The 26,035-nt window shown below is 39.2% G+C and overlaps 1 protein-coding gene across 1 annotated transcript in view; it reads right to left on the bottom strand.

Annotated features, from left to right (window-relative positions):
• Positions 1-7,285: 7,285 nt before the first annotated feature.
• LOC107562465 (brefeldin A-inhibited guanine nucleotide-exchange protein 2-like) overlaps positions 7,286-26,035 on the bottom strand; it is a 31,826-nt gene continuing 13,076 nt past the window's right edge. The window contains 32 exon segments of the mRNA XM_016247100.1: positions 7,286-8,919; positions 10,846-11,008; positions 11,010-11,082; positions 11,186-11,351; positions 11,503-11,642; positions 12,182-12,296; positions 12,503-12,560; positions 12,909-13,047; positions 13,285-13,420; positions 14,166-14,295; positions 14,394-14,524; positions 14,607-14,767; positions 14,864-15,036; positions 16,601-16,752; positions 16,988-17,157; positions 19,936-19,976; positions 20,066-20,162; positions 20,295-20,442; positions 20,793-20,951; positions 21,045-21,173; positions 21,429-21,580; positions 21,678-21,849; positions 22,076-22,160; positions 22,247-22,452; positions 22,541-22,652; positions 22,739-22,928; positions 23,003-23,111; positions 23,685-23,824; positions 23,943-24,042; positions 24,270-24,504; positions 25,166-25,299; positions 25,685-25,803. Of these exon segments, the coding sequence (XP_016102586.1) occupies positions 8,755-8,919; positions 10,846-11,008; positions 11,010-11,082; positions 11,186-11,351; positions 11,503-11,642; positions 12,182-12,296; positions 12,503-12,560; positions 12,909-13,047; positions 13,285-13,420; positions 14,166-14,295; positions 14,394-14,524; positions 14,607-14,767; positions 14,864-15,036; positions 16,601-16,752; positions 16,988-17,157; positions 19,936-19,976; positions 20,066-20,162; positions 20,295-20,442; positions 20,793-20,951; positions 21,045-21,173; positions 21,429-21,580; positions 21,678-21,849; positions 22,076-22,160; positions 22,247-22,452; positions 22,541-22,652; positions 22,739-22,928; positions 23,003-23,111; positions 23,685-23,824; positions 23,943-24,042; positions 24,270-24,504; positions 25,166-25,299; positions 25,685-25,803 (4,400 nt within the window). The 3' untranslated portion in view covers positions 7,286-8,754.

Here is a 26,035-nt window from a genome sequence, read left to right as displayed (position 1 = left end):
ATACCGTTTGGCCTCTTTAAAATGCATTGAGCCTGAGTGGTGAGACAAGAGGAAACCAGTGGGATTCTTTTCTGCCATGAAGCCCACACACCAGCACTGAGCAGAACAATTACAGAGAGACCGGAAGGGCAGGATTTCCTCACGATCGCTGAGGATTACTAGACACCCTCATTCCTGTCTGGAAATCAGCTGATATGAAACATGCTTTGAGGGAGGAAAAAAATTCAATTCCAACTGTGTGGCATCAGGAAAAGGCCTTGCTGTTTCTCCCTCAATCTCTGCGGAGTCATTCAGACTTCAAGCTGAAACCAGAAATTTCCAGTCCACGATTGAAGGGATGGTGGAGAGAGTGAGAAAGTGAGAAAAAAAGAGGACTGAAGTAAAACAAACCCAGTTAAACCATCACAAGGCAGGATATGTGACAGCCATGGCCATTTGAGAATTACACAAAAGTTGCAAAACAAACAGGATGTCAATTTTTTCTGAAGGTGAAATTGCATTGTAACATTTTTAGGGTCAAAATAAACAACAACAACGTCAAAGACGTTTTCCACAGTTACTTGATCTCGGATCAAACTGATGGTCATCATCTCTTCAGTTCAGGTCAACAATGTGATCTCACTTACTCTAAAGCCCTATTCGCACGGGATTAGTACTATCTGGGGACCTTGTGTGATTTTGAAATTACCCCCCCACATCTGAATTTCATGTGGTGCAGTCGCACGGGATAAGTGAAGCCTGTGATTTTACTTGAATTCACTGACTTATCTCCTGGATACGATGTCAAGGCTTTTAGAGTCCCGTTCTATGGTCCGGTTAGATGGATTTAAAAAAAAAAAAGAAGATAACACTTTACTTGAAGGGGTGTGCATAAGACTGACATGACACCTTCATAATCATGACATGACACATGTCATGAATATGAAGGAGGTTTTATGCATTTTTATGACAACTGTCATTAAGTGTCATTCGCTCAGTTATGCCATTTTTAATGCAAATATGACATTATTTGACCTAACCCTACCCTTACCCCTAACCATAGCCCATAACAAAGACATCTCAAACAATGTCATCTTTGCATTAAAAATTACATAAGAGCGAATGACAGTTGCCATAAACATGCATAAAAAAACCTTCATATTCATGACATTTGTCATGTCATGATTATGTAGGTGTCATGTCATGATTATGAAGGTGTCATGTCAGTCTTATGCACACCCCTTCAAGTAAAGTGTAACCAAAAAGGAACTAATATAGTTTCGTGTCCTGTGTCATTTACATTTCACCAGGTTAAAATAATATCTCAAGCTTTATGCTTGATTTATTTGTAACACATTAACCTCAAAACCTTTTCAGCTTTCTTTTCTGCAAATTGTATGGTGTAGCGATATGACAGCAACCAAAATACTATCAAACACTCCAACGCAGCTCCATTCTTCACGAAAGATGGATAAAAAGGTGCGAAGGAAACAAAAACCTCGAAAAATGATATACGACCCGCTAAATGCTGGCCAAATAACAGAGATGCCGATTCGCACGGGACTAATATTATCAGAGGACCTCGGTGTTCGGCGAATTATGGTAGGTCATTTGCGTGGGAATTTTTACTTTACAAATTACAGACATGGCCGATAGGGCTTAAGAGGGTGATGATTTTTTTTGCAAAAAAAAAAAAAGGGATTTCTGATATCAGCTTGGTATTTACCATTTTAGTACATCATTCAGCATGCACCTACAGGCTCTCACTTTTTATAGAGTGCAAGTAACTCTGTCTGGTTTAGCGGTTCACAGAGTAGCGTTCTGAGTCACCTCCTTAAAGGTACAGACTAGGGGTCGACCGATTATCGGCCTGGCCGATATTAATCATTTTTATGATTATCGGTATCGGTCATTTTCAAAACCGATTCGTCGATAAAATAACTTAATTTTGAAACGCGCTATTTGGCTCTGATGCAGCCTGTCAGAACTCACCACTCTGTGGCCTAATGCAATCTCCGCCCACCGCTCATCTGATTTGTTGGGAGTCACGAGTCCGACCAATCAATGCGGAATTCACTCTCACTCCAAAAGCGCTTGCTAACTAGAGCTGCTTCAGTGATCACGCATCAGTTGTCTCTCAAAGGTAAGGCAGCAGCAGACGTTGCTTAAGTTGTAATAGATCCCAATCCACTAACGTTACACTGAAGTTGCAAAAAACCTCAATATTATCTATGATTTCCGCGATGCGGAATCCAGTCATAAAATTGAATTTACTGTATGACACGGTATGTCACGGAATTTGTCAAAGTTTGGATGAATTAATCAAAAGTAGGTCAGTACTCATTTACATAGACCTACAGAAACAAGTTCCTCATGGCAACCCGTCAAAATATAAGTTCTGGTTAGCTTAAAGAAATGATCAGAAATATATTACTGTGGTGCAGTATGATGTACATAATACTACTCAGGGATGAAAGTTTTCCGTCGCTACGACGGATTTCCGTCAAGGGAAAAAAAATGAGGGGAAAAGAAACATTTAGCACATTGTTGTAGTTCTGACGATTTGTTGGTAGCATAATCTGATAGGTAGCATTATTTGTCAGAACACCAGCACACCAAAAATCCTCCCGGCCACGGCTGCAGCTTCTCACTGACAACATAACGCCGCTAGCATCATTCACAGTCGGGTTATTAGCAGAGAACACAGAGCAGGTCTTGAATTTCAGGCGCAGGATTGCGGCTATTAATAATAATTATACTCATTCCCGCAGGTTCCGCGCTTATAACGTGATGACAGATGACGGAACTTATCTTTTGCACGTACTTTTGAGTCTTGAGAACTCTCATTTTCTGTGCGCCCACAGATCGCGATAAGGAGAGTGACAGATTTTAATAATTATTCAAGGAGTTTGCAAATGTGATATTGATTTAATATAACAGTTCTATAAACACGTACTGCCTGATTTTGCTCTATTTCATCAATGAAAATAATTCCAAATATAGTAACAGCTTAGCCGCTGTGCATCTCTAAAAGCAAACACAGCGGTGTTTCATTCATGAATGAAAGTAAAAATAAAATATATAATATTGACCATGAATCATTTAAAAAAAAAAACTTTAATTAATCAGATTTTATAATATCAAACACTTATCAAAACAGACACCAACGAAAAGGTTCTCTAACTGTTCAACATTTGTTCAGTAATCCAAATACAGGAAGCAGCGCCCTTGATGAAAACCAAACAACAGTTTCCCAAACACAGAAAGTACAGTCACCTTGAAACCACGGCAACACTGGCTTGGACAGATGATATTTCCAGCAACTCTGTTGCCTCAATCACACTAACAGCACTGTTCTCAGTTTATTAACTATTCTCCTACATCCAAATTTCCCAATTGCATCAGTCTTTGCCCTGAAACATCATAAGTGTTTAATTATGTAATTGTTTAGTGAGAGGAGAGGACACCTGAAACAAAACACGGGTCTGAAGCCCCACACCTCAAATTTAGCTGACAATTAGAGCAACAAAACAGACTCCACTAAACCCTCAGCCCAAATTAAATTTAGACCACAGAACATCCAATCAGATCACAGCAGGTAAAGTAATCTGAGCAGCACACCTCTCCGTTTTATTTTAGGTCATATATCTGGAGGATCTGTCTGTGGGAGGTGTCCTTTGCGCTTGCCTGGCAATGTGGCCATGTTTGTGCGTACCGTAAATGAATTAAAGAGAAGATTAATGAGTCAGGAGAGTGGGGCTCAGACTCCAATCTGTTATGCATCTCACCGGGGAGACATCACCATCAGCTCCCATTCTGTCAGTCAAATCCCAATGAGCTGGGACACACACACACAGACTGCATACATCCATATACATACAGACCAAAACATTCATGCATGTGCTTGGATACACATGCAGCCAGATTTACCAGCCTCTGACCTAAACCTGCTCTTACAGGCAGACATAGCCTCTGGGGATATTTGTCAAGAAACAGACTGTAAGACTTATGCATGTTGGATGGTGCTGAAGCAGAGCATGCATGTAAAAGAATGGTGTGGTGCTAAGAAACAGTCATGCTTTTCATATCACAAACGCTGCACAATTTCCTTAAAAATGCAATGACCTATGTGTTGGTCAATCCCATTTATAGGAAGATTTCCCTAAAAAAAGTAGACACTGGGGTAGCCTAACCAACTCAAAACAATTAATGTTTAACCAATTTGTCAACCACTGGCAGTCGAAGGAGAGTCCTGTTTGAAATTCCAGTTAGTTAGTGGAGCAGAAAAGACATTTCTGAGGAGGAGAACAAGGTGGAACCTAGAAAGAGACTCCTAACCATATATGACTGATCAATCAGATAGGATATCAACAATCAGAGAGGAAATCAACACACTTTATCAGTCACTTCAAATCCATGTGACTCCATCGTCATGGCCTTTATTCACGGCTGATTCTAATCCTTTCTTCTTTCAGACGAATTCAGTCGGAGTTATATTAAAAATGGTCTTTGATCTTCCAAGCTGTTAAAATGGCAGTCAGCGGGTGTTGCAGTTCATCAGTCCAAAAGAAGTGAAATAAAGCGCATCCATCCATCCATAATAAAAAGTGCCTCACAAGGCTCCTGTAACGAATCGATATGTTTTTGTAAGAAAAATAACCATATTTAAAACTTAATAATCAATTTAATCTAGCTTGCGCTTACTGTTGTACACAGAAGCAGCTCTGCCGAGCAAAGAGATTTTTAAATAACTTTATTATTAAATAAATGGATTAAGTGAGAGATTTTTGCTGATTTCGTTTTTTTGACCCCATCGCGCGTGTTGACGCGGTGCATTATCTGATCGCTCCTGGGAAAAGCGCGAGAGTTCTCAGGAAACACTGGATCAGCCAAACACGTGCTGACAACGAGGCTCACAGCACATTCCAGAAGCTGCTCTTTTTAGTCGCGGGGGAAAATTATATAAAAAATTAAATACATAATAATTCGCATATTATGCTACTTAAATGACTAATGACTCTGTCCGAATATGACGCATATTCTCTAAAATACGAGCCACATCCTTTATTTCACAGGTACTGTATGAGTAATGTTATGTCTATTACATGATGTGGTCGCACTTACTGATGTCGCTGGATTGATCAGCAGACACTTCCAAGAGCGAATTCTGTGCGGTTCTAATAAGGAGACACGCGGTGTGAATGCACTGCGCACATTCCCACAGAGTCCCCGCGTGTATGAATAACGTTATCTCCCAGACGAACACAAAGCTATTCACGGTTTTGTTAGGATTCTCAAGAAACAACATGTTTTTGTCTTAAAGGAAAGTCTACATAGAGTAGTGGCTAATATACAGATATGCAATGTAAAGATTAGAAAGCCTAATCTTTTATCGACCAACTAGTTAGCAACTAAGTTACTTAAAGTCTAACGTCAACATTTTTCTACTTTATCGCACGTTAACGTGCTTATTGACAACGTTTAAGATAATGACAACACGGAGAGTAAAAGAGCATTCAGCTTACCAAAACACAGTCTGCTTACTCCTCTCGTAGATTAAGACAACCAAGCAAACAACTCCAGTGAGTTTATGTGAATGTTAGTTATAGATTAAGCGACAATATCAAATGGAAACAGCGACAGGTCAAAAGTAATACTGTATGAGGAAAAAACGAGCCAGTGCTGGATATGTGTCTTTAAAGCAGACCTCCCCTCTCTGTGATAGGATATGATCACCAAATGACGCTCTCGCGCAGTGGCTGCCTACACAACCATTACGTAATAAAGGCTCCGTTCTCGGGCCCACAGCAGAGGCCGAGCGGAGACCACCGGTCAGATCTGTAGTGCAAGACCTATCAAACCTTCAGAGAAGCGACCACACAGAATCACTGCAGTCCGAGAAAACGGACATATAAGGACCAAACTCGTAATGATCAGCCAAACATTGCTGCTGATCACAAGCAGAGCCTGAGAGCTCTCCAAATGCCGCACTGTCTAAGCTGAGGAGAAACGCTGGATGTAGATGATTGTTGTAATCTTGTTGTAATGTTGTAATCTTTTCTCGGTCAGCATACATGATTTGCGCACGTAAGTAAAATTAAACACACCCCGTTATGTTTTATTTTCGAATGAATGCAATGCATTTCTGCACGCATATAAGTCATGAGAAAGACCATATACTAGCAAGAGAGCAAATTAATAACAAGCCCTGTATAACTGATGGTTCTCGCTGGCCAAGAATGCAATTCCTGTCAAATTCAAGCCAACGACGTCAATCTTTCCCCCTTCGGCTAGTTAGCCGTGTAGCTAAGTTACCGTCATGGAAGATGGACTGGCTGTACAGGGAAACACAAAATCATTTGGAAGCGAGTATAAAGATAAAGCTCACATTTCAGACCGAGCCGCAGACCTTTGGTACTTACTCGGATATTTGTAAAGGCAAATTCTCCCGCATGATCGATGTCGGCGTGTTTCTCCTCGACCAGAGCGCATTCGGTGTAGAGCCGCTGTCAGCCGCGCATTCAGCAGCGCTGGCTCAGTCCCGCCCCTTCAGCCCTTCAGAGCTGCTCTTTAAACTAAGGGCCTATTCATACATTACAGCAGACACATCAGATGTGGACTGAGTATGCTGGCTCACTCCAGAGTCGTTAATTAAAGCTTATTATCATTTGAAAAGCAACATTCGATTATGTTTTCAAATGTTGAGACGCGCCATTCAGTGTAACTGCTAACGTTACTAATACTAAAGACGAAATCTGAACAAACTCGCAACTTTTACACATTATGGGGTCTGATATAAATTCCTCTCAATGATTTTCTTCATATAACTACAAATATTAGGATATGCTTACTTAACTGACGTTATGAATGTACATTTTCGATAGCCGTAAACGACTCGAGCTCACTAAACAAAGAGTGGCAGAATTACTATGGTAACCTTTGTTACCCCAAAGCGCGCGTGAGGCGTCTGTTACAGCGACACCCTGAGGCGCATTTAAAGGAGTACGAATCTTCGCTTTATTCAAATGTAATTCTTCGTTTGATATGCTGGTTTTGTCATGATATAAAGCAGAGGTTTTCTATCTTTAAACACCAGGGACCCTCCACCCAGACTCTCGTTCAAACAGGAGACCCCTAGTGTAAAAGAACAAACATTACTACACTATATATGCAGTTTAGATCGTTAGACAGACAGAAATTCGGTAAGGGAAATGCCATAAAAATATAAGGAAACTCAGTTTTAGACCCCTCTTTGAAAACCTTAATATAAAAGAAACATCTACAGGAGAAAATTCAATGGTTCAGAATTTCAAACTTTATTGATTACTTCACCAAATGCTTGTAAGATTACATCACAATATGTATACAGTTTAACATTATTCTGTATATTTTACATGAAAACTTTACACATTGTATTTCTTCATATACTATATATATTTATATTTCCCAGTCTCAAGGGAAGCAAAGTAGACATCCATAGTTGCAAGGGAAGGAATGCTTTTCAGAAAATATTTAAATGCACTTCAAGAATGAAATGCATCCTTAATGAAAATGAATTGGGAGTTGAATCTACACTGGTAATACACTAATAAGTCATATGTTGCTGGGGTTTAATGAAGATATACCTGGATTATACAGTACATTTGTATTCCTGTATTTCTCCCACTTCACTAGTTTTATGGTAATGAACACTGATGCCAGTCATCATCAGTGACTGGCATCCATCCCATAAACTGATTCAGTCTGACTCCAAATCAAGAGTGAACAACACTTGAAAAATGAATTGTTTTAAAAAAAATCTATTAAGCAAACATTAGTGCACTAAAATTAAATATTCATTTGGTGTCTTAAGATTTCAATGATACATATGAACCAAAAAAAGAATAAAAAAAGAATGAATAAACCCTTAAAAAAAAAAAAAAGCAATAAATCTGAATATGATGGAAACCAAATGAGCATGATGTGTGGCATAGAAGAAATGGTAGTGTCTGTCTGGTCTGGATTAGCAAGCGTAAGCATCGACATGTAAAATAAACACTAAATGCTTTGAAAGCAACCGTTACTTAGGGCAATTTGGGGTTTAGTGTGAACACACCGAAACCAAATTTAAGTCTTTTACCCCAAACTATAAGCATTTTAAATGCAAACACCTCTGTAGGTTGCTTGAGTGAATTTAAATCAGAGATAATTGTTTAATTGTATGATGAATCAATAAAGAACATTGATAACGGGCATTTTTGGACCTTAACAAATCGTTAACAAATATGCCATTATTCAATGGCACAAGCTCATTGGGTGTCATTTACATGCTCTTAATAACGGGATGATCTCATTTCTGTATGTCTATCTTTCTTCAGCCTTTAAAACAGACAAAAATTTACAGATAGGACAAAAGCCAAAACAATGAAATCAACAGACGATCAGAAACCAGATATACAGCAGTACTGGTAATAAATTATTTTCGTAGCCATCCAGAAGAAAGTCCAAATAAAAATAAACAAATATGACTCATGACTCTTAACAACACAGACAGATGACACAGCAGAAGAGTCACCCTGCTGGGTCACAGTGCTGTTCTCTCATAGGGGAGCGACTGGCAGCAATGAGTCAGGACTGGCAGAGGAAAGTATGGGACAGTCACACGCAATCATTCTGCGTTCCTGTACGGTCCTTCAAATCACAGCAGAGGCTTATACACGCAGACCATCCATCCACTTTACAGCCCCGCTTTCTTCCCAGTTCATCTCTGATCTGTGTTCCCAGTTTTGATCCACATTATGATGATGAACGCTGAGCTTTGCCCAATTCAGGAGCGGCGATGTGGAAGACGGAGCCGATGCGAAGGAAAAATCGCCGCAAAGCAGCACGAAGCTCTGGAATGAGGTCAAACTGCATCATCTCACACAGATGGTGGTAGTAGCAGGAGGCATGAGGCTTGAACTGAAAGAGAGATGACAATGTTAGACATTCATGGGCTGATGCCATTTTATTTCATATTACTTTATTTGAAATTTAATAACATTTAATTTAAAGTGTTATAGGGGTAGTTCACCCAAAAATGAAAATTACCCCATGGTTTAGTTACCCTCAAGCCATCCTAGGTGTATATGACATTCTTCTTTCATATGAATGCAATCAGAGTTATATTAAAAAGTGTCCTGGCTCTTCAAAGCTTTATAATGGCAGTGAATGGTGGTTGAGATTTTTAAGCCCATAAAAATTGCTCCACATGGCTCAGGGGGTTAATAAAGGCCTTCTGAAGTAAAGTGATGCATTTGTGTAAGAAAAATATCCATATTTACAGCTTTACAATCCGTAATCTCTAGCTTCTGCTAACTGTGGTACGCATGTTTATGAGAGAGTGGCGTTTCAGTGGATGACGTAGGTGTAGCATAAGCTTCCGGTTTTGAATATAGATATTTTTCTTACATAAATGCATTGCTTCACTTCAGAAGGCCTTTATTAACCCCTCTGAGCCATGTGGAGCACTTTTTATGATGGATGAAAGCACATTTTTCTGGACCACCATTAATGGCAATAAATTAGACGAATTAGACATACAAATTAGAAGTACAAAACGATAAAGCTTGGAACAGCCAGGACTTGCTCCACATGGCTCAGGGGGTTAATAAAGGCCTTCTGAAGTAAAGTGATGCATTTGTGTAAGAAAAATATCCATATTTACAGCTTTACAATCCGTAATCTCTAGCTTCTGCTAACTGTGGTACGCATGTTTATGAGAGAGTGGCGTTTCAGTGGATGACGTAGGTGTAGCATAAGCTTCCGGTTTTGAATATAGATATTTTTCTTACATAAATGCATTGCTTCACTTCAGAAGGCCTTTATTAACCCCTCTGAGCCATGTGGAGCACTTTTTATGATGGATGAAAGCACATTTTTCTGGACCACCATTAATGGCAATAAATTAGACGATTTAGACATACAAATTAGAAGTACAAAACGATAAAGCTTGGAACAGCCAGGACACTCCGAGTGCATTTGTCTGAAAGAAGAAAGTCATATACACCTAGGATGGCTTGAGTAAATCAAGGGGTAATTTACATTTTTGGGTAAACTATCCTTTAAATCTTTTCAGTTAGGGGTTTCCCTTAAAGACCTTTTAGCAGAGTGTCAATCTAGAGTGGAACGCCACAGGGAAAACCTGATATTATCAGAACAGTGATGAATGGGAAAGTGTATTTTAGTTATGGACAGGGAAGATCCCCAGGGCTGCTAGTAGTTTGTCTGCGTAATAGCGCAGGTCTCTTTTACATATAAAGGTCATCACACTGACAAGCTGGCATTTCAGCAGCGTGCTTCCTGTAATAAAAGCCTTAACTCAGACCCATGAAGGATAAGAGAGATATCCAAAACAAGACTTTTCCTACAGGAAATAACACCCATTGGCTAATTATCAGACTCACCTGTATGGTTAATAAGGACACTATTTTTGCTCTTACATGGAACATGTCAATATTTTACAATATAAAACCAAGATCTAGTGGCTAACTGGATGTCTGACTCAACATGAAGGACAAAAAGTGCACCACTATCTTTAACCATCTAATCAGGAACCTTGAGTTGAATTGTAAAAAAGACATACAACCTGTTGTTATGACTCTTTTAGCTCAGTGAAAAATGTAATATCATAAACTCCATGTGGTGCCAAATATGCTGAATATTTCAAATGTAAATAGAAAAAAAATTATTATTATTATTATTCAAATAAAACAATACCCCCCTCCCCCCCCAAAAAAACCTGTTTCATAGCTGGTATGAAATATTTATTGGCTGGTGAGACAAAAAGTTAATTTTGGGCCCTGCATCTAATGTTCTGGTTCAGTGTTTGTTTATGTATGTTATTACTTTGTCATCAGGCATTCTGAGTGTCCGGGTGAGTAGCAGCAGCAGGAGGCTCGTCCAGGCTTCCCGGTGGCTCTCTGAGGTAAGACTGATGAAGTAAGCCAGGGCTTCACTACACACTCTAAATCAAACACACACACACATATCATTACTGTCCCGATACCTTCCCATACAGCATATGTACAGTGGTGTTGCTGGTCTCCTGCTTCAGAAGATTCGGTTTTGACTTCCCCTTAAAGCCTTACATGCAAGATTAATAAAAGACACGCACAATAAGAAAAGACAGTCTCCTATAAATGTCAGCATTACCACAACCCAGACGAGGAAATACAAGAGTGCGGACCTGCTCTCCAGAGCGCTGTCCTCTGCTCATTGTTGGAGTTGAAGTCCTTGGCAAACCTGTGGGACTCAAGGAGGCAGTCAAGTAGTTTGAAGAGGTGCTGTGATGACAGGTGTCTGTACATGCCCTGATCGGCCTCTGTCTCTTCTGCTTGCTCAAGTGCATCTCGCTATTGGAAAACACACAGAGACAGAACAGAAGACACTTAAGTTTAGCATGCTATAACTAAGCCATGGTATCAACACCATAAAGGACTGTTCACACGTAAAAAAAGATTTGTTTATGGAGTTTACTTTCAAACAGAGGTTATGTGAACACACCTGAGCAGCGGCCATGTTCTCAGCATCCTCCCTCTTGCTGGTAGCCGGGTAGAATACAATGTTGTCTATGGTCTGAATCAACTCCAGCTGTACGACACACTTTATAAGAAGCCCTGCAAACAGCCTGTGGTCCGAGACCCCTAGATTGGAGTAAGAGAGTAACATGTTAAAAGTCAGAGGACAGAGAACTGATGTGTAAAATGGCACGAGGGATTGGCAACAAGGTTGTCAAGTGTTGTTTTATTCACATTCAGATCAGCCTCCACTTATTTCTCAATGACCAAAATCAATTCCTGCAATATAACTTTATTCTTGTTCAATAAGCAGTTTCACTTGGATATACATCACAGTAGAGAACAGAAGTCGATTGTGATTTCAGTTTCATGCCGACTTTAAAAGAGGAAGAGGTCATATTGTTCAAAGAGAATGTGGCTGTTGGTGTGTGGCGTCGGCAGCTTATCAGACTTCTTTATATTTTGGACAAAATAGGCGAGCTGTGTGGCATAAGGTTACGTTTGAAACTCAGTACAAGAGTGAATCCTATTGAAACTTCAAAGGTGTGGAATTGAGGATTCTTTAATGTATATAAAGTTCAAAATAACAGCATTTATTTGAAGTAGACATCTTTTATGACATTATAAATTCTTCACTGTTACTTTTGCATTGCAGCTGTACGTACTGGTTTGGGATTTTCCTTTCCAGGTTTCATCACTGGCGGTGGACATCTGACTGTGTCCTCTCTCTGAAAGAGTCCTCTCAAAGCTGCTCTGCGACTGAGAATCAACCTCAACATCCTAAAAAACACACACATGCATATTAAAACCAGAGCCTTATATGTAAATGTCTACTATAAATAGCAAGCAAAGCCTGGTGGGTGTGTCTTACTGTTAGCAGAACGTAGTACACAATGTATGACAGAATAAGGGCTTATAAGTGCTTGATTGTGGTTAATTATTTGTGTGTGTATTCACAATATTTATTTATGTTACTGTGATCTCACCATGTGTTTCCCTTCTCCCACCTCCTCTTCCTGTCCAGCTGGTCGCCATGTCAGCAAGCTGTTAAGAGCAAAGTCAGAACCAAACTGAGAGAACATTTCATAAGCAGAGCTACAGGAGCCTGAACAGCCTGTTCAAACACTCTCCGATTTCAATATCAGTGGTCATGTCAAGAGTTGGAATATGTTGGTGTGTCTTGACAGAATAAAAAAATCCTTTCAGATTTAGCTAGAAAATACAAAATATTCTGAAACTTATTGAGATTAATTAGCATATCATGTAATTTATTTGATTGTTTTGGTGTATTTAATTTTTTTGAGATCGATCGACAACTCTAATCAAAACACATCCAGACGGAAGGTCGTTAAGTGTCATTGAAACAGATGGTGGTGTGCAAGAGTGTCATACGCATGAGGGCTGGTGGTCTGGAAGATATCCAGCATGCAGGCGCAGGTGACGTCCCACACCTCTGAACTGAACTTCTCCCCGTTCAGGATCACCAGGTTCTCCAGACAGTTTGTGCCTGACCGCGCCAGCTGCTCATTATCTGAGAACAGAGGCGGAGTTGCGAGTATAACACACTAACACTTTCCCTGTATTACCACACCCTGCTGATTTAAAACACTACCACCCACTGGGCCAATATGTTTCTTCAAGTGTGACATGTGTAGGCGTCACATTTGAAATGTCCATCTGGAATGAAGTACAGCAAGTAGCAGGGCAATGTCTTAAAACTCCTAAACTCTCCCTCATGATTAGCGCAACAGATTAGAGAAATCCTCACCTTGTTTCACACACCACTGCAGCTGTGCAAAAATATCCGCCAGCAGCACCTCGCTGAGAGGCTCATAGAATTGTGTGAACACATCGCAGATAGCGTAGAGGGCGTGGTTACATGTTGTTGTCATCCATTCTGTTTTCTGTAAAAGAAAAAACATCTTATTTTACCATGTGGAAGATATTTCCTATCAATATGCAAGACTTTCGATTTATCAGCCACTATAGCTAGAAGAATAACAAAGTGCCTAGCACATTCAATTTACAAATGACCGCGTCTGCTCTTAAGTTAACAATGAGGTGGATACAACTAATGGAAAAGCTAATAAAAGTTATATAAGGGGGAATATTTTTTTAATTAGATCAGATTAAATGAATCCGTTGAAAATATCAATATTTATCAAGTATATCAACTAGGAAGAATGCATTCAAATGTAATATTAACACTCAAATTAGATAATTACGCACAAAAAAAAAATTTAAAATCTACATTTATATAACCAAACTGAAAACCAAATTAATGATTAAATTGAATCGGTGAACCGTTTTTGTTCATTAAAATGAACACACTGAACCAACGGACATGAAATGAGCACTTCCCAGTGCTACTGCTCTAATAGGCATGTTAGTGAAGCATGTTTGATTATTACTTCAGCTCACTCAGTTCGAAGGCTGCATGTACAAGATAATGTGACAAAAATTGGTGATGTAACATTTTGTCTTGCTATACTGCTACTTAATGGAAAAACGTGGCCTGTTATTGGAAAAGCTGAAGTATTTTTAATACGGTTGAGCTACTATCACTTTATCAAAAATGTAGATAGGTTAGCAGCGTTGCTAAAGTTACTTTGCAACGCTGGTAGTATAAAAGTTGTGATTGATACTCACTTCAGTTTGCTGCTCTGGGAGCTTCATGTTGTCAAATATTCGGAAGATGATCCGAAAGAGGTCATGCCACCAGTGCTTCTCAAAGGTGTGTCCGTAACTCTTCATGATCTCAAACATGACAGTCAGACCCCTGCATCACACAAACACTCTCAGAATAAGCTCCAAACATCCACATCATTTCTTTGTATCAAAGTGAAGACCATAGCAGGGTTAAAGATGGGGACCCACCTGGTCCTGACATCTAGTTTGCAGCGGTTGATGATGCAGGAAAGCTCAAACAGGATGGGGAACCAGCCTCGCACCCAAACGCGGTCACCAGGGGCCACATTCATGTCATCACTAGTGTATTCCCTCAGTGCCTGGAAAAGGGAAAAGTGACTATAATGTCATTTTTGAAGCTCAGTCGTCATGGGTAACAAAAGCTGAGGTGACAGCACTCACCTGCGGCCTGTCAGACACATATTTCGCACAGTGGCGGATGAGCCGTATGGCTTCCATACTGGTGTCAGGAAATGCAGCATTACATACAAACTCTGACAAACATTTGACTGCATCCTGGAAAGAGTCGATGGCTGCAGCAAAGTGCTGCTGAAATGTATTCACTGTGAGGAAACAAAGGATAGACATGAGAATTTTGTTTTGTTTTTAAATGTTCAATATGGAAGTTTATAAAATAATGTACATTTTCCGGTACTTACTAACAATGTGTCCTGTGGTTTGAAACGCGAGGTCCACAATGTTCTCATCATGATCTGATGCTGCTTGATGGAACACAGAGAAGATGTTCTTCCAGCCAGAGCGAATATTAGCAGCCTGGGAGTTCACCATCTGGGCCACACAACGTATCACCATGTCCCGGATAGTAGGCGACCTTTAAAATGGATGAAGTTACTGCAAAAGAAACTGAAATGCATGGCTTAAAATGGAAAAATATGACTTCAGATAGGTTTCCTTGAATATTTCACCAATCAGACAAACTGATAGTTCTGCCCCAAACTTGCTATTGAATCATCTAATGTTGCTGTGTCAGACTGATTGTGTCTCTCAAACTGAGTTTTGATGGCACCACAGAGCCAGTGTTAGGGCTGCATAATTAATCAAAATAAAACTGAAATCATAAATTTATTTAAAAGGCAAAGGTTGCAATTTATTTAAAGAAACATATGTGCCGTGTAAGGTCTGCATGTGGTTTTTCCATCAAAACAAAAGTTTGATGGTTTAACGTTTGAAAATTAATTAAATATTAAATAATGGTAATTAAATATTAGTTTATGTAAATGTATTGTTGTAACTTTTTTTAAATAGTTTTTTTTCCAGTAAAATATTACAATAATCTATATAAAGTTTTTATTTAGTAATTTTTCTATTTTTTTTAGTAATAATATTATTTTAGAACCGTATTGATATATAATGACAACATTTTCACCAAATTGTCACAAACTATCACAGCATTTTAAATCACAATCTCAATTTTTTTCAGGAGGGGGAAAAAATCATGCAGTCCTAAGCCCTATGGCCTACTTACAGTTGCTTCTGCATAATCAGCTGGGATAACAAAATATTTTACCTTTGAAAACTAAGGATGCACCGAAATGAAAATTCTGGCCCGAAACCGAAAATTCTGGATGCAACTGGCCAAAACCCGAAACTGCTTTGTAATAATTATTTATTTTATTAAATAATACAAAGTAATTTTGTGAGAATTTTAATTTAACTCAATTTTAATGATACTGAATTTAAACAAAACAAGCCAATAAAATAACCACACTTTTATTGAAAGTAACACAATAAAATTGGACAGAAAGTATATTAATATTAAATATCAATATATTATTTTTATTCAGAATCAAGATACAACTTTTTTTTTGACTAATTATCCAAATAATGTATAGTCCTACAAAGCTATTATCATCAGAGTCATGTGAGCAGAGCATAGCTGGGAGCAGATCAGTGAACGAGATGGTAGCGTCATTTTACCAGCGTTGCCATGTAACAGCACAGTAGTAGTAGTAGCAAACAGGAGCAAGTATACTACATAGAAATCTCCTGTCGGCACGTTAAGTGGACTTTGCGGTTCCGGTGAGCATGAGTGGTACATGAGTGGAGAGTTTGCATAGGCTGTGAGCAACTCAACAGAATGCACATTCATAGAGCGGAGCATCATGACACAGCTAGAGGGAGAGTGAAACCTGCGTGCTGAACACTGCAGGGCGGTGTGGCGCACCGTTTATTTACAGCTCATATTTTCGGCCTTTTTTTCCTCTTTTGGCCAAAAACCGAAATGCCATTTTCGGTGGCGGAAATTTCTGTGCATCCCTACTGAAAATTACACACTCCACCAGTGTTTAAAGTTAACATGTTTCAGCATGCTACAGCAATTTGCCTCATTTCTTTATCTTTTCAATCATTCACATTTATAACTCTCCTTTCCTCACCTGTTCTTCTTCATGATGTGTTCAAATGGCCTTAAAAAGTCCTTCTGGAAGCGGAAATTGGCCAGTTCTCCTTTCTCCAGAAACTTCATAGAAAGTTGTCTCAGGGAGTCCACAGCAAAGATGGCCACATCCTCATTAGGATTACAACCCACCTGCCAAACCAGACATAAAACACAATCAGACAGCCATTTTACTGATTATCTTATCTAGAAAAAAACATTTCACTGGCACCTTGAAGGTGCGGTCACATTAGCAAAATTTTGCATGCAAAAAAAGGTCAACACAGCGAATCAGAGTGGCCAAACTGAACAACCTGATGCAAAATTCACAACAAATATTCACAGAACAGCAGTAAATATGACTGCACCTTTAGGTAAGGCTACAGACCTTGTTGAAGTGATCTCCAATGACCTGCCAAATGCGTGACCACTGCAAACGGATGCGGTTCATGTTGTAGTAGGAGATCTCCACTATCTTCTGCAGACTGAACATGCGCGGCTGGTGAGCAGAGGCCAGCTCATCCATGGACACCGCACAGAGCCAACGCACAAAGTCCACTGGAGATAGAGCAGAGTTTACAATTAACACAAATCTCACTGACATTTTGTCCCCAGATACAATATCTACAAAAACCCATAATCTAGCACAGCTTTATTATTGGCTGAATGTAAAATAAATACAACTATTTCAGTCCAAAAAAAACAACAACTGTGAACTTGGCAACCCTGTTTAACAGAGATCCAGAAGCAATTCTGACTGAACAACCCCATCACTTGTAAGTCACTTCCTTATGATATAATGGACCAAATGAATGAATAGACTATGAGAAAAAACCCAAGCTATGGTGAAAAGGATAATAGCATGGACACCCACTTACACACTAAAAACATAAAACTGATTTTCCGTTGCTCATGGAGCTAACGATATGTTAAGAATGCAGCTGTTCCTGTTAATTTCTTAGTAAATACAACCAAAACTGACTCAAGTTTACGTGAGTAGAATTAAAAGTATATTTTTCCACATAATCAACCCACACATATGCTCTCAAAATAGTGTTGGGTTATTAACTTACTACATGTAGTGACGCAAATAACCTAGCTACACTTCTCAGTTGCGTGACAGCAGCTCAATTGTTTTCAAAATAGTGTTGCTTTCCAGTAACAAGCTATTTTTTCCCAATGAGTAATGCTGTAGCGTGACGCAAACTTTTATTTCACATTGTATAGTGCATATATAAGGACTACCAACAGTTTGATTTGTGAAACATGTAAACTTTCATCCTTGTAGTAGCAGTAGTCCTTATTTAGCAACACAACTGCTTCAAAAGTCACATTAAGGGTTTGACTATGTAACTACTGTGGTAGAACAAAACGTTATCATATAATATTACATATAGACCTTATTTTGTACATAAACTCAAAACTGCTACTTTAAAAACCATTTAATTCCTGAGGGAATCAATGCTAATTATTTTCCATGTTTTACAACTACAAACTGAACCGCTTTATAAATCAAACCCCTAGCATTTTCTCGCTCTCATTTGCAGCACTGGGGAACATTGATCACCATGTTTTCTAATGAAATTAGAGCATTTTAAATAAATGTCAATTTATTTGTTCAAGTTTGTGCTCTCACAATTTTATCACAAAATAGCTAATTGAGACCCTCATTGATTTTTGTGCTAATAATAAATAAATTATATCATCTGATAGTTACACTATCGTTCAAAGGTTTGGTGTCAGTAAGATTTTTTTTAAAATAAACCAATACTTATTCAGCAAGAATGCATGAAATTGATCAAAAGTGACAGTAAAAACATCAAACATTTCTTTTTAAAATAAATGCTGTTCTTTTGAACTTGCTATTCATCAAAAAATCCTAAACAAATGCATCAGTTTACAGCATAACTGTTAATAATAAATGTTTCTTGAGCAGCAAATCATCATATTAGAATGACTTCTGAAGGATTATGTGACACTGAAGACTGGAGTATTGATGCTGAAAATTCAGCTTGGCCATCAGAGGAATAAATTACATTTCAAATTATACTAATAGAAAAGTTACTTTAAATTGTAACAATATTTCATAATATTACTTTAGTGAGTATAAGAGACTTTCAACAATATAAAAATAAGTAAATAAACAACTCACCAACCACATACCTTTGAACGGTAGTGTATATATTTAAAGGGGTGGTTGATTGCGATTTCACTTTTTTAACGTTAGTGTGTAATGTTGCTGTTTGAGCATAAACAATATCTGCAAAGTTACGAAGCTGAAAGTTCAATGCAAACGGAGATATAGTCTTAAAATTCTGGCAGTTTAATGCCTACACAAATGGCTTGTAGGGACTACGATAAGTTACTTCCCGGGTTCGTGACATCACAAACACAGATAACCAGATATAGATATAAATATAGATATATAATAAATATAAAACCAGATATAAAAGGCAGCAAAGGGGGCAAGCCATGCTGCGCTGCTTTAGAGAAGAGGAAGAGAAAACTAGAGGTGCACGTAAATATCTATATATATGAATCGCGATTCAGTCTTCTAACGATTCTAATGGATTCACAAGTTTCAAAATCAATGTTCTAAAGCAGCTGTTTGTAATACTGTTCCTCACGTCCCCCTGCTCTGCATCTCTCTCTCTCTCTCATTCAGCTCAGCTCCAACAATGAACGGTTCCATTTATACACTTATTTTCACATAGCTATGAGAAGCGTTAAACAGGTGCCATACTGTATTAAAGCTTTAATCAGGATAAAACCGTATATTAAAAGCTAACATAAGCAGTAGCATTTACAAATAACAGCGTATCTAAAAGTATGAGATAACAAACAAAAAACTTAGGCCTACCATTAAAAGCCGTGCTTGCACAGGTTCTACACAATCCTCTTCAATAATATCCTCTTGCTTCTCAATCGGGCTCAAACTGATAAGCAATATTAACGACGCCGTTGTTTACAATACAACCGCCGCCGAGGTGAGGGGCAGGACATTTAGACACCCACTAGATGCGGTTTAGACAATCACAACACACTGGGCTAGCTAACCAATCAGAGCCCATCGCCTATTTCTGAGCGAGGGGCTTCATGTAAGCAGGAAATGATCAGCACGTTTCTCAGAGAAGGGACAGAGCGGTGTGGAATAAAGGTAAATTATGTGAAAAATAATGCGGGTTTTTTTTTTTTTAAACAAAGCATTAACACATTAGACTGCACCCCATAAACACAATCAAGCCTAGAAAAAAAACAGTGAACCATCCCTTTAAAATATATTACCCCCTTAAAAAATGTAATGCCAATGTTGTTACATTAAAACAAAAACCCTACCAATTGCATTTCCATCAAGCTTGGTGGATCCAGTGAAGATTCTGGCACACAAAACAGAGACGGAAGGTCAGACAAGGAAACATAAACAGCGATGTTTGTATGTTTGTATTGTCGTGTGATTTCAATGCACCTGTCTACAGCCACCACAACACTCTGAGAGCTGGTCTCCCCCACTGACTCCTGGATATGAGCCATCTGACGCTTGTCTGGACCTCCAACCAGAGTACCTGCAGGAGACCAATAATATTGTTTTGCTCCATAAGAACATCGTCCACACACACCAATAAACAAACAATAAACAGGCTGAAAACTTCGGCCCCATCCATGAGCTATTAACTGCAGTCGGTACAATGGCTTACCTAAGCCGAGGGGCATGAATTCCTCTCCCCCTGATGGGAAGCCCTTTATGCTGCCTCCCTGGTCCCGGACCACACCGGAGATATAACGCGTCTTCACCCCTGTCCCAATCAACTGGGCCAACTCCAGCTGACTGATACACCTCAGAATCTAAACAAAGAGCAGGCAGATATGTTGAGGCTGGAAACAAACTTTAGCAGATCAATAGTTTGAGGAGAGCAGGGGTTTATGCCCCTGCATAGAGTAAAGTTGCATGACTTTGCAGGGCTCAACAAAATGACCTGCTGGTCTGGGGTGAGTCTGAAAGTGTTTTAGACCAGTTTTCTATTAAAAATTATTCATTTCTGTTGCAAATTCTGCTGATTTGTCACTAAAGATTATACTGTCTAGCTAGATAAAATATTTTTGGAAAACCAGGAGTGGATTTGGAGTAATTACAGCACACTTTGAAGAGATTGCTGACATTATGCTCAACTCCATTTACATGCTCTGATGCCCACCTCATGCCAGGAGTTGCCCAAGTAGTTTCCATCGGTGTGGGCGACCATGATGAGAGTCTTTATGGTGTCAATGTTCTTCTGCTTCATCTCTGTGATACTTGAGCTGGCTGTTAGCAGCGTAAACCGGGCCAAGGCCTGGATGTAGGCATCTCTCTCCAACTGAAAAAAGAGTGATATAGAGAAGAAAATAAGACCAGAAAGAACTAAATTAAATGGTATGATTTACCATATGAAATGTGTATAAACACAAACCTGCATGTTGAAGATGCAGGCGATCCTGATAGCACATCGGATCCCCTCCAGACAAAGAGATGCCACATCCTGATCGTCACAATCCTGGAGTCCTACACTGAACGCCGCCAACAGAGGAGTCCAGGCCAGCTGTTTTACATAGATCAAAACACATAAACATACATACTGAGAAATGAACACACACACAAAACATACTTTCAGAGTTTAATTTCCTTTTGACCTTTTTGTAGACTGATGTGTGAAACCACATCCTGGAACAGTATCAGATCATATCATCTCCTCCATGACCTGCTCATGATCCTTTTGACCTAACAATGACTTTCTGTTCCAATACTCAATAGCATGGAGCTGTTAAGACGTGGTTTATTGGACATCTGGCATTACCTTGAACATTGGCCGGACGTGCTCTAGGTGAGTGGCACTGAAGAAGGGAGCCTGAGCGTGACTTACAGCCTCCATCAGAGCTTTAGCCGTTTTGGCCATCTGCTCCATCTCCATGTTATACAGCAGCCTTCTCTGCTTCTCATTGGCTACATCTAACAGGAGGACAAATAGCTCATGTCAGCATTCAACAGGGTTTTATTCAATTCCATCAAAGGAAATTACACAGGTATTTTGTTGAGAGGCTCTTACTCGGTTTACTAGATTTGGGAGTGATGGAGTATTCTTTGCTCTCTTTCATGGCAATCTTCTTGCCTGCAATTTCATCGTAGATGGAGGAGAGATACTCCATGGGCAGGTCTTTACTGTCATTAATACCACGGTTCATTTTTATGTACTGCTCCTTCGTCATCTTGTTCTTCACCTGAAGAGAAGAGAAAACAAAACTAGATTTTTACATTTTACCGAAGGAAAAACAAGCATGCTTTTTTTTAGCAGTTGCAAAAAGTTGCTAGGGTGTTCTGGATGGTTGCGGGAGTGTGGTTTTGCAGTTGCCAAGGTTCTGGTTAGTTGCCAAGGTGTCTTAGTAAGTACAAAGCAAAGCAAAGGAAGAGAAGGGAGACAGTGAGTAAACAATAAGTAGTCTTTACCTGTGGACTGTGTAGGTCGGTGGTTAACATGATGATGGAGTAGGCCAGAACGTAAGCAGTGTCTGCGCTGGCAAACAGAGTCTGCCTACAGAACAACAGACAGGTCAGCACAAACACAAACCCCAGCAAGCTTAACAAATATAAAACTCTTTCACAGACTGCAAAACTCACCCCTGATTGCACTCCAGGTAGCGGGCGGCAAACTTCTCCATGAGCCTATCGATTTTCTGGGCTTCACCCGGAAGCCTGAAGCCTTCCAGGAAGGCACGGAGAGCTGACACAAAGTCTTTGCCACAAAAGTCCAGCCGGTCCACGTAGCAGTACATCGCCTCTTTATTAAACTTCACATTCTCTCCCAGGAACTCACCAACTTGAGTCTGATGACATGACACAACAGAGCCTACAGTAGTACAAAATGTCTTGGTTTACTAATTTATCCATGTCTGAAAACAAGCATGAACTTACCGTGTCCAGTCGCTCCTCCTGTTGCAGGAACTGTGCGATATCCTCTGGTGAGGTGCCCAGCATGCCTTGCTCCTGCAGGTATTGCAGCCCCCTTTTTGGTTTCTTGTTAAATCTTTAAGAAACACAGAAATGGTCAAAGCAACACATGGAAAAGAAAACAAAGAAACTTAAAAAAAAAAAAAAGAAAAGAAAACTTACAGCTCAATGCCATGCTCAATGATCTCTTTCTGCTGCTTGATGACCTCATACTGCTCAGGGTGATCTGGCTGAGACTGCTGAACTCCAGATGACACAGTGGAGTCCATAGAGCTCACACTATCTCTGCGAGAGGAAAGATGCTCCTGGAGCTTCCCATCCGCACTGTCACCCTCTGCTGGACGTTCCTGACCTACAACGCAACACAGTCTAGACTTAGAAAATTCTGATGATGCAGATGTTTAAAACACCTCAGTGCTGTCTTACCAAGGTTGGCCTGCAGATTGGGGTTGATGTACATGTCTCTGCTCCATTCCACCATGCACTTCAAAATGGACACCAGACACTCCAGCCCTTTCTTTCTCAAACTCAGCTCCTGCAAATGAATCATTAACCAATCAACACAGTGCAGTTTGAGAAGATTTTCACTGCAGTGAATCATGCACTAGTTTTTACTGGAGAGGTTTGTGCTGTTCTGGAATTATTTTTAAAATGTAGTATTGTGGCATTGCTAATATTGTCGGCTCCTTATGATTAATCACTTCATCTTTTTATATTTTAATAAAAAGATGAAAAAATAAAAAAATACTTATTTTAATATATTTTTTACCGCATTTGAATTAATTTTAAAATAAATTATCGGTTTTAAAAAAAAATCTAAATTATATGACATACTGAGATATCGATAACATGCAACCAGTTAAAAAGAGATGTTTGTACTCTTCTGGTTCATTTCTGAAATGTTTTTTTGGCATTGCTAATATTGTTGTCTTTTTTAATGATTAATTACTTGTGTTGATATTTTTACCTTATTTAAGTTGTTTCAGATCAAAGAATCCTTTAAATGAAATCTAAATTTTATGGCATATGCTGTATTATGTACATTTAAACTTAATAACATGCCATGTAAAGTATCCTAATGTTGTAGTTCAAACATGACGATAGCCACCTGTAATGGAGTCATGCCCAGCTCCTGTCCACTCCTTCCCTGGGCGATTTTAGACAGGTCATTTACCAGCCGCTCATAAATGTTGGCAGCGTTGAGATCACAGTCATAGTTCACATAAATGTCCACCACACATTGTGCATCTGTGAGAAGAGCAGCAGACTGATTCACAAATGGGTTTGACATTTGAACCAATAATGTGCGAGACATTTGTGTGTATGTGTCCATGTTGTGTGCAAGTGTACACTGAGGTGCACCAACCCGCACATATTCGCGTTAGAGTCTGAATGACCATCCACTTATGCTCAAAGGAGCTGGATGTCGTCTCCAGGATTGTTAGAAAGATCTCCCTGAAGAACACCTAAAGGAAAAGAGACAAAAATAAATAAATAAATAAAAGAGGAAACGAAAATTAAGAAATAACATTTTAGTTTGTTTTTTTTTTCACGTAGAAACAATTTGTTTGTAAAACTAATTTCATACATTTAAGCACATCTACATTTTGAGATCAAAGGTTTTAAAGATCATGCGAAACAATTTTATTAAAGTGTGTACAAACAGCCTGACAGCGTATCTGATATTTTTTACCTCAATCTGCATCTTAAGGTGCACTTTGAAGTGGGAGAGCAGGGTAAGGAAGATGGCAAGAGACAGCTCAAATACTTCAGGCACAGAGGAGACCCCGTTTTTGGAGAGCGCCACACACAGGTACTGTTTGATGGCATTCACAAACATCTCATGGGTTCGGAACACAGGTCCAGCACCCTGCAGCACTGATAGCAACAGCTGCAAGGAAACCACCTTAGAGCGCAACTCATGGGACCTGAAAGAGAGGGGATGGAAAAATGACAGCAGCATGAAACTGAATACTTTTCCAAATAATGGCAAATTAATTCAAAATTGTTCTACAGGGAGTGTAGACAGAAACAGAGCACTCAGATCTCCACCAGCAACATCTCAGTTTTTATGATCACACTATAGACACAATTTATCTAATATGTGACCCTGGACCACAAAACCAGTCTTAAGTCGCTGGGGTATATTTGTAGCAATAGCCAAAATTACATTGTATGGGTCAAAATTATAGATTTTTCTTTTATGCCATAAAATCACTAGGATATTAAGTAAAGACCGTGTTCCATGAAGATATTTTGTAAATTTCCTACTGTAAATATATTAAAACTTAATTTTTGATTAGTAATATGCATTGCTAAGAACTTCATTTGGACAACTTTAAAGGCAATTTTCTCAATATTTTGATTTTTTTGCACCCTCAGATTCCAGATATTCGAATAGTTGTATCTCGACCAAATATTGTCCTATCATAACAAACCATACATCAATGGAAAGATTATTTATTCAGCTTTCATGTACATTGAGATGTACAAATCTCAATTTTAAAAAATTTACCCTTATGACTGGTTTTGTGGTCCAGGGTCACATATTTCATCTACTGTAAATAAATGTCCTCTCCAGGTTCTTACTTTGGGTCGGGTGGTCCATCAGCCAGGGGCTTCATGGAAAGCTTGCAGAGGGAGCGGAATACAAGGAAGGCATCTTTCTGTAGGATGTGCGAAAAGCGTGCAGCTGTCTGATTGCCCTGAATGGTTTCTGCATCCTGTTCAGTAAACAAACAAAATAACAGTTAGACCACAATAAAAAAAGGCTTTATGGACAATGTCTTTACACACTTATGTTTAAAAGTTTGGGATCTATAAGATTTGTTAATGTTTTTGAAGTCTTTTTCTTTTTGTTGTTATTTTTAATAACAACATTGAAAACAGTTGTACTGCTTATTAATAATTTTCTGAAAACCGTGATACTTTTTTCAGTATTTTTTGATCAATAGAAAGTTTAAAAGAACAGCATTTAATGTCTTTACTGTCTCTTTTGCTCAATTTAATCACTTTACTTAGCTGAATAAGAGTATTAGAAGAAAAAAAAGACTGACCCCACACTTTTGAACGGTCCTGTATGTCTTATTAAACAAATGAAAAACACACCAGAATGTCTATGGAGGACTCTGAGCCACGGTCATCCACCATTCCGTTCATCTGCTGTGTGTCGACTCGAACAACAGGGGGCGGCACTTTGGTTTCGGAGTCAGAATGTTGCTCTAAGCCTGTTGTAGAAACAGAGGCAGGAGTGACTACTACTTCATAGGTCCCCATAAAGCTACAGTCAACTATTTCCAGTGTGACGCACCTCCTTCCACAGAGCTATCTCCCAATCCACTGTCCGGCTCAGTCTCTTCCTGAAACTCAGTGCCTGCTTCTGTCTCAGGCTGTGCTCGAACAACAGGGGGCGGCACTTTGGTTTCGGAGTCAGAATGTTGATCTAAGCCTGTTGTAGAA

The sequence above is a fragment of the Sinocyclocheilus grahami genome, unplaced genomic scaffold, assembly GCF_001515645.1.
Source record: "Sinocyclocheilus grahami isolate Dianchi unplaced genomic scaffold, SAMN03320097.WGS_v1.1 scaffold824.1, whole genome shotgun sequence".
In the NCBI taxonomy this organism is placed as follows: Eukaryota; Metazoa; Chordata; class Actinopteri; order Cypriniformes; family Cyprinidae; genus Sinocyclocheilus; species Sinocyclocheilus grahami.
Note: the sequence above shows the minus strand (reverse complement) of the source record. Positions and strands in the feature narration are given on the sequence as shown.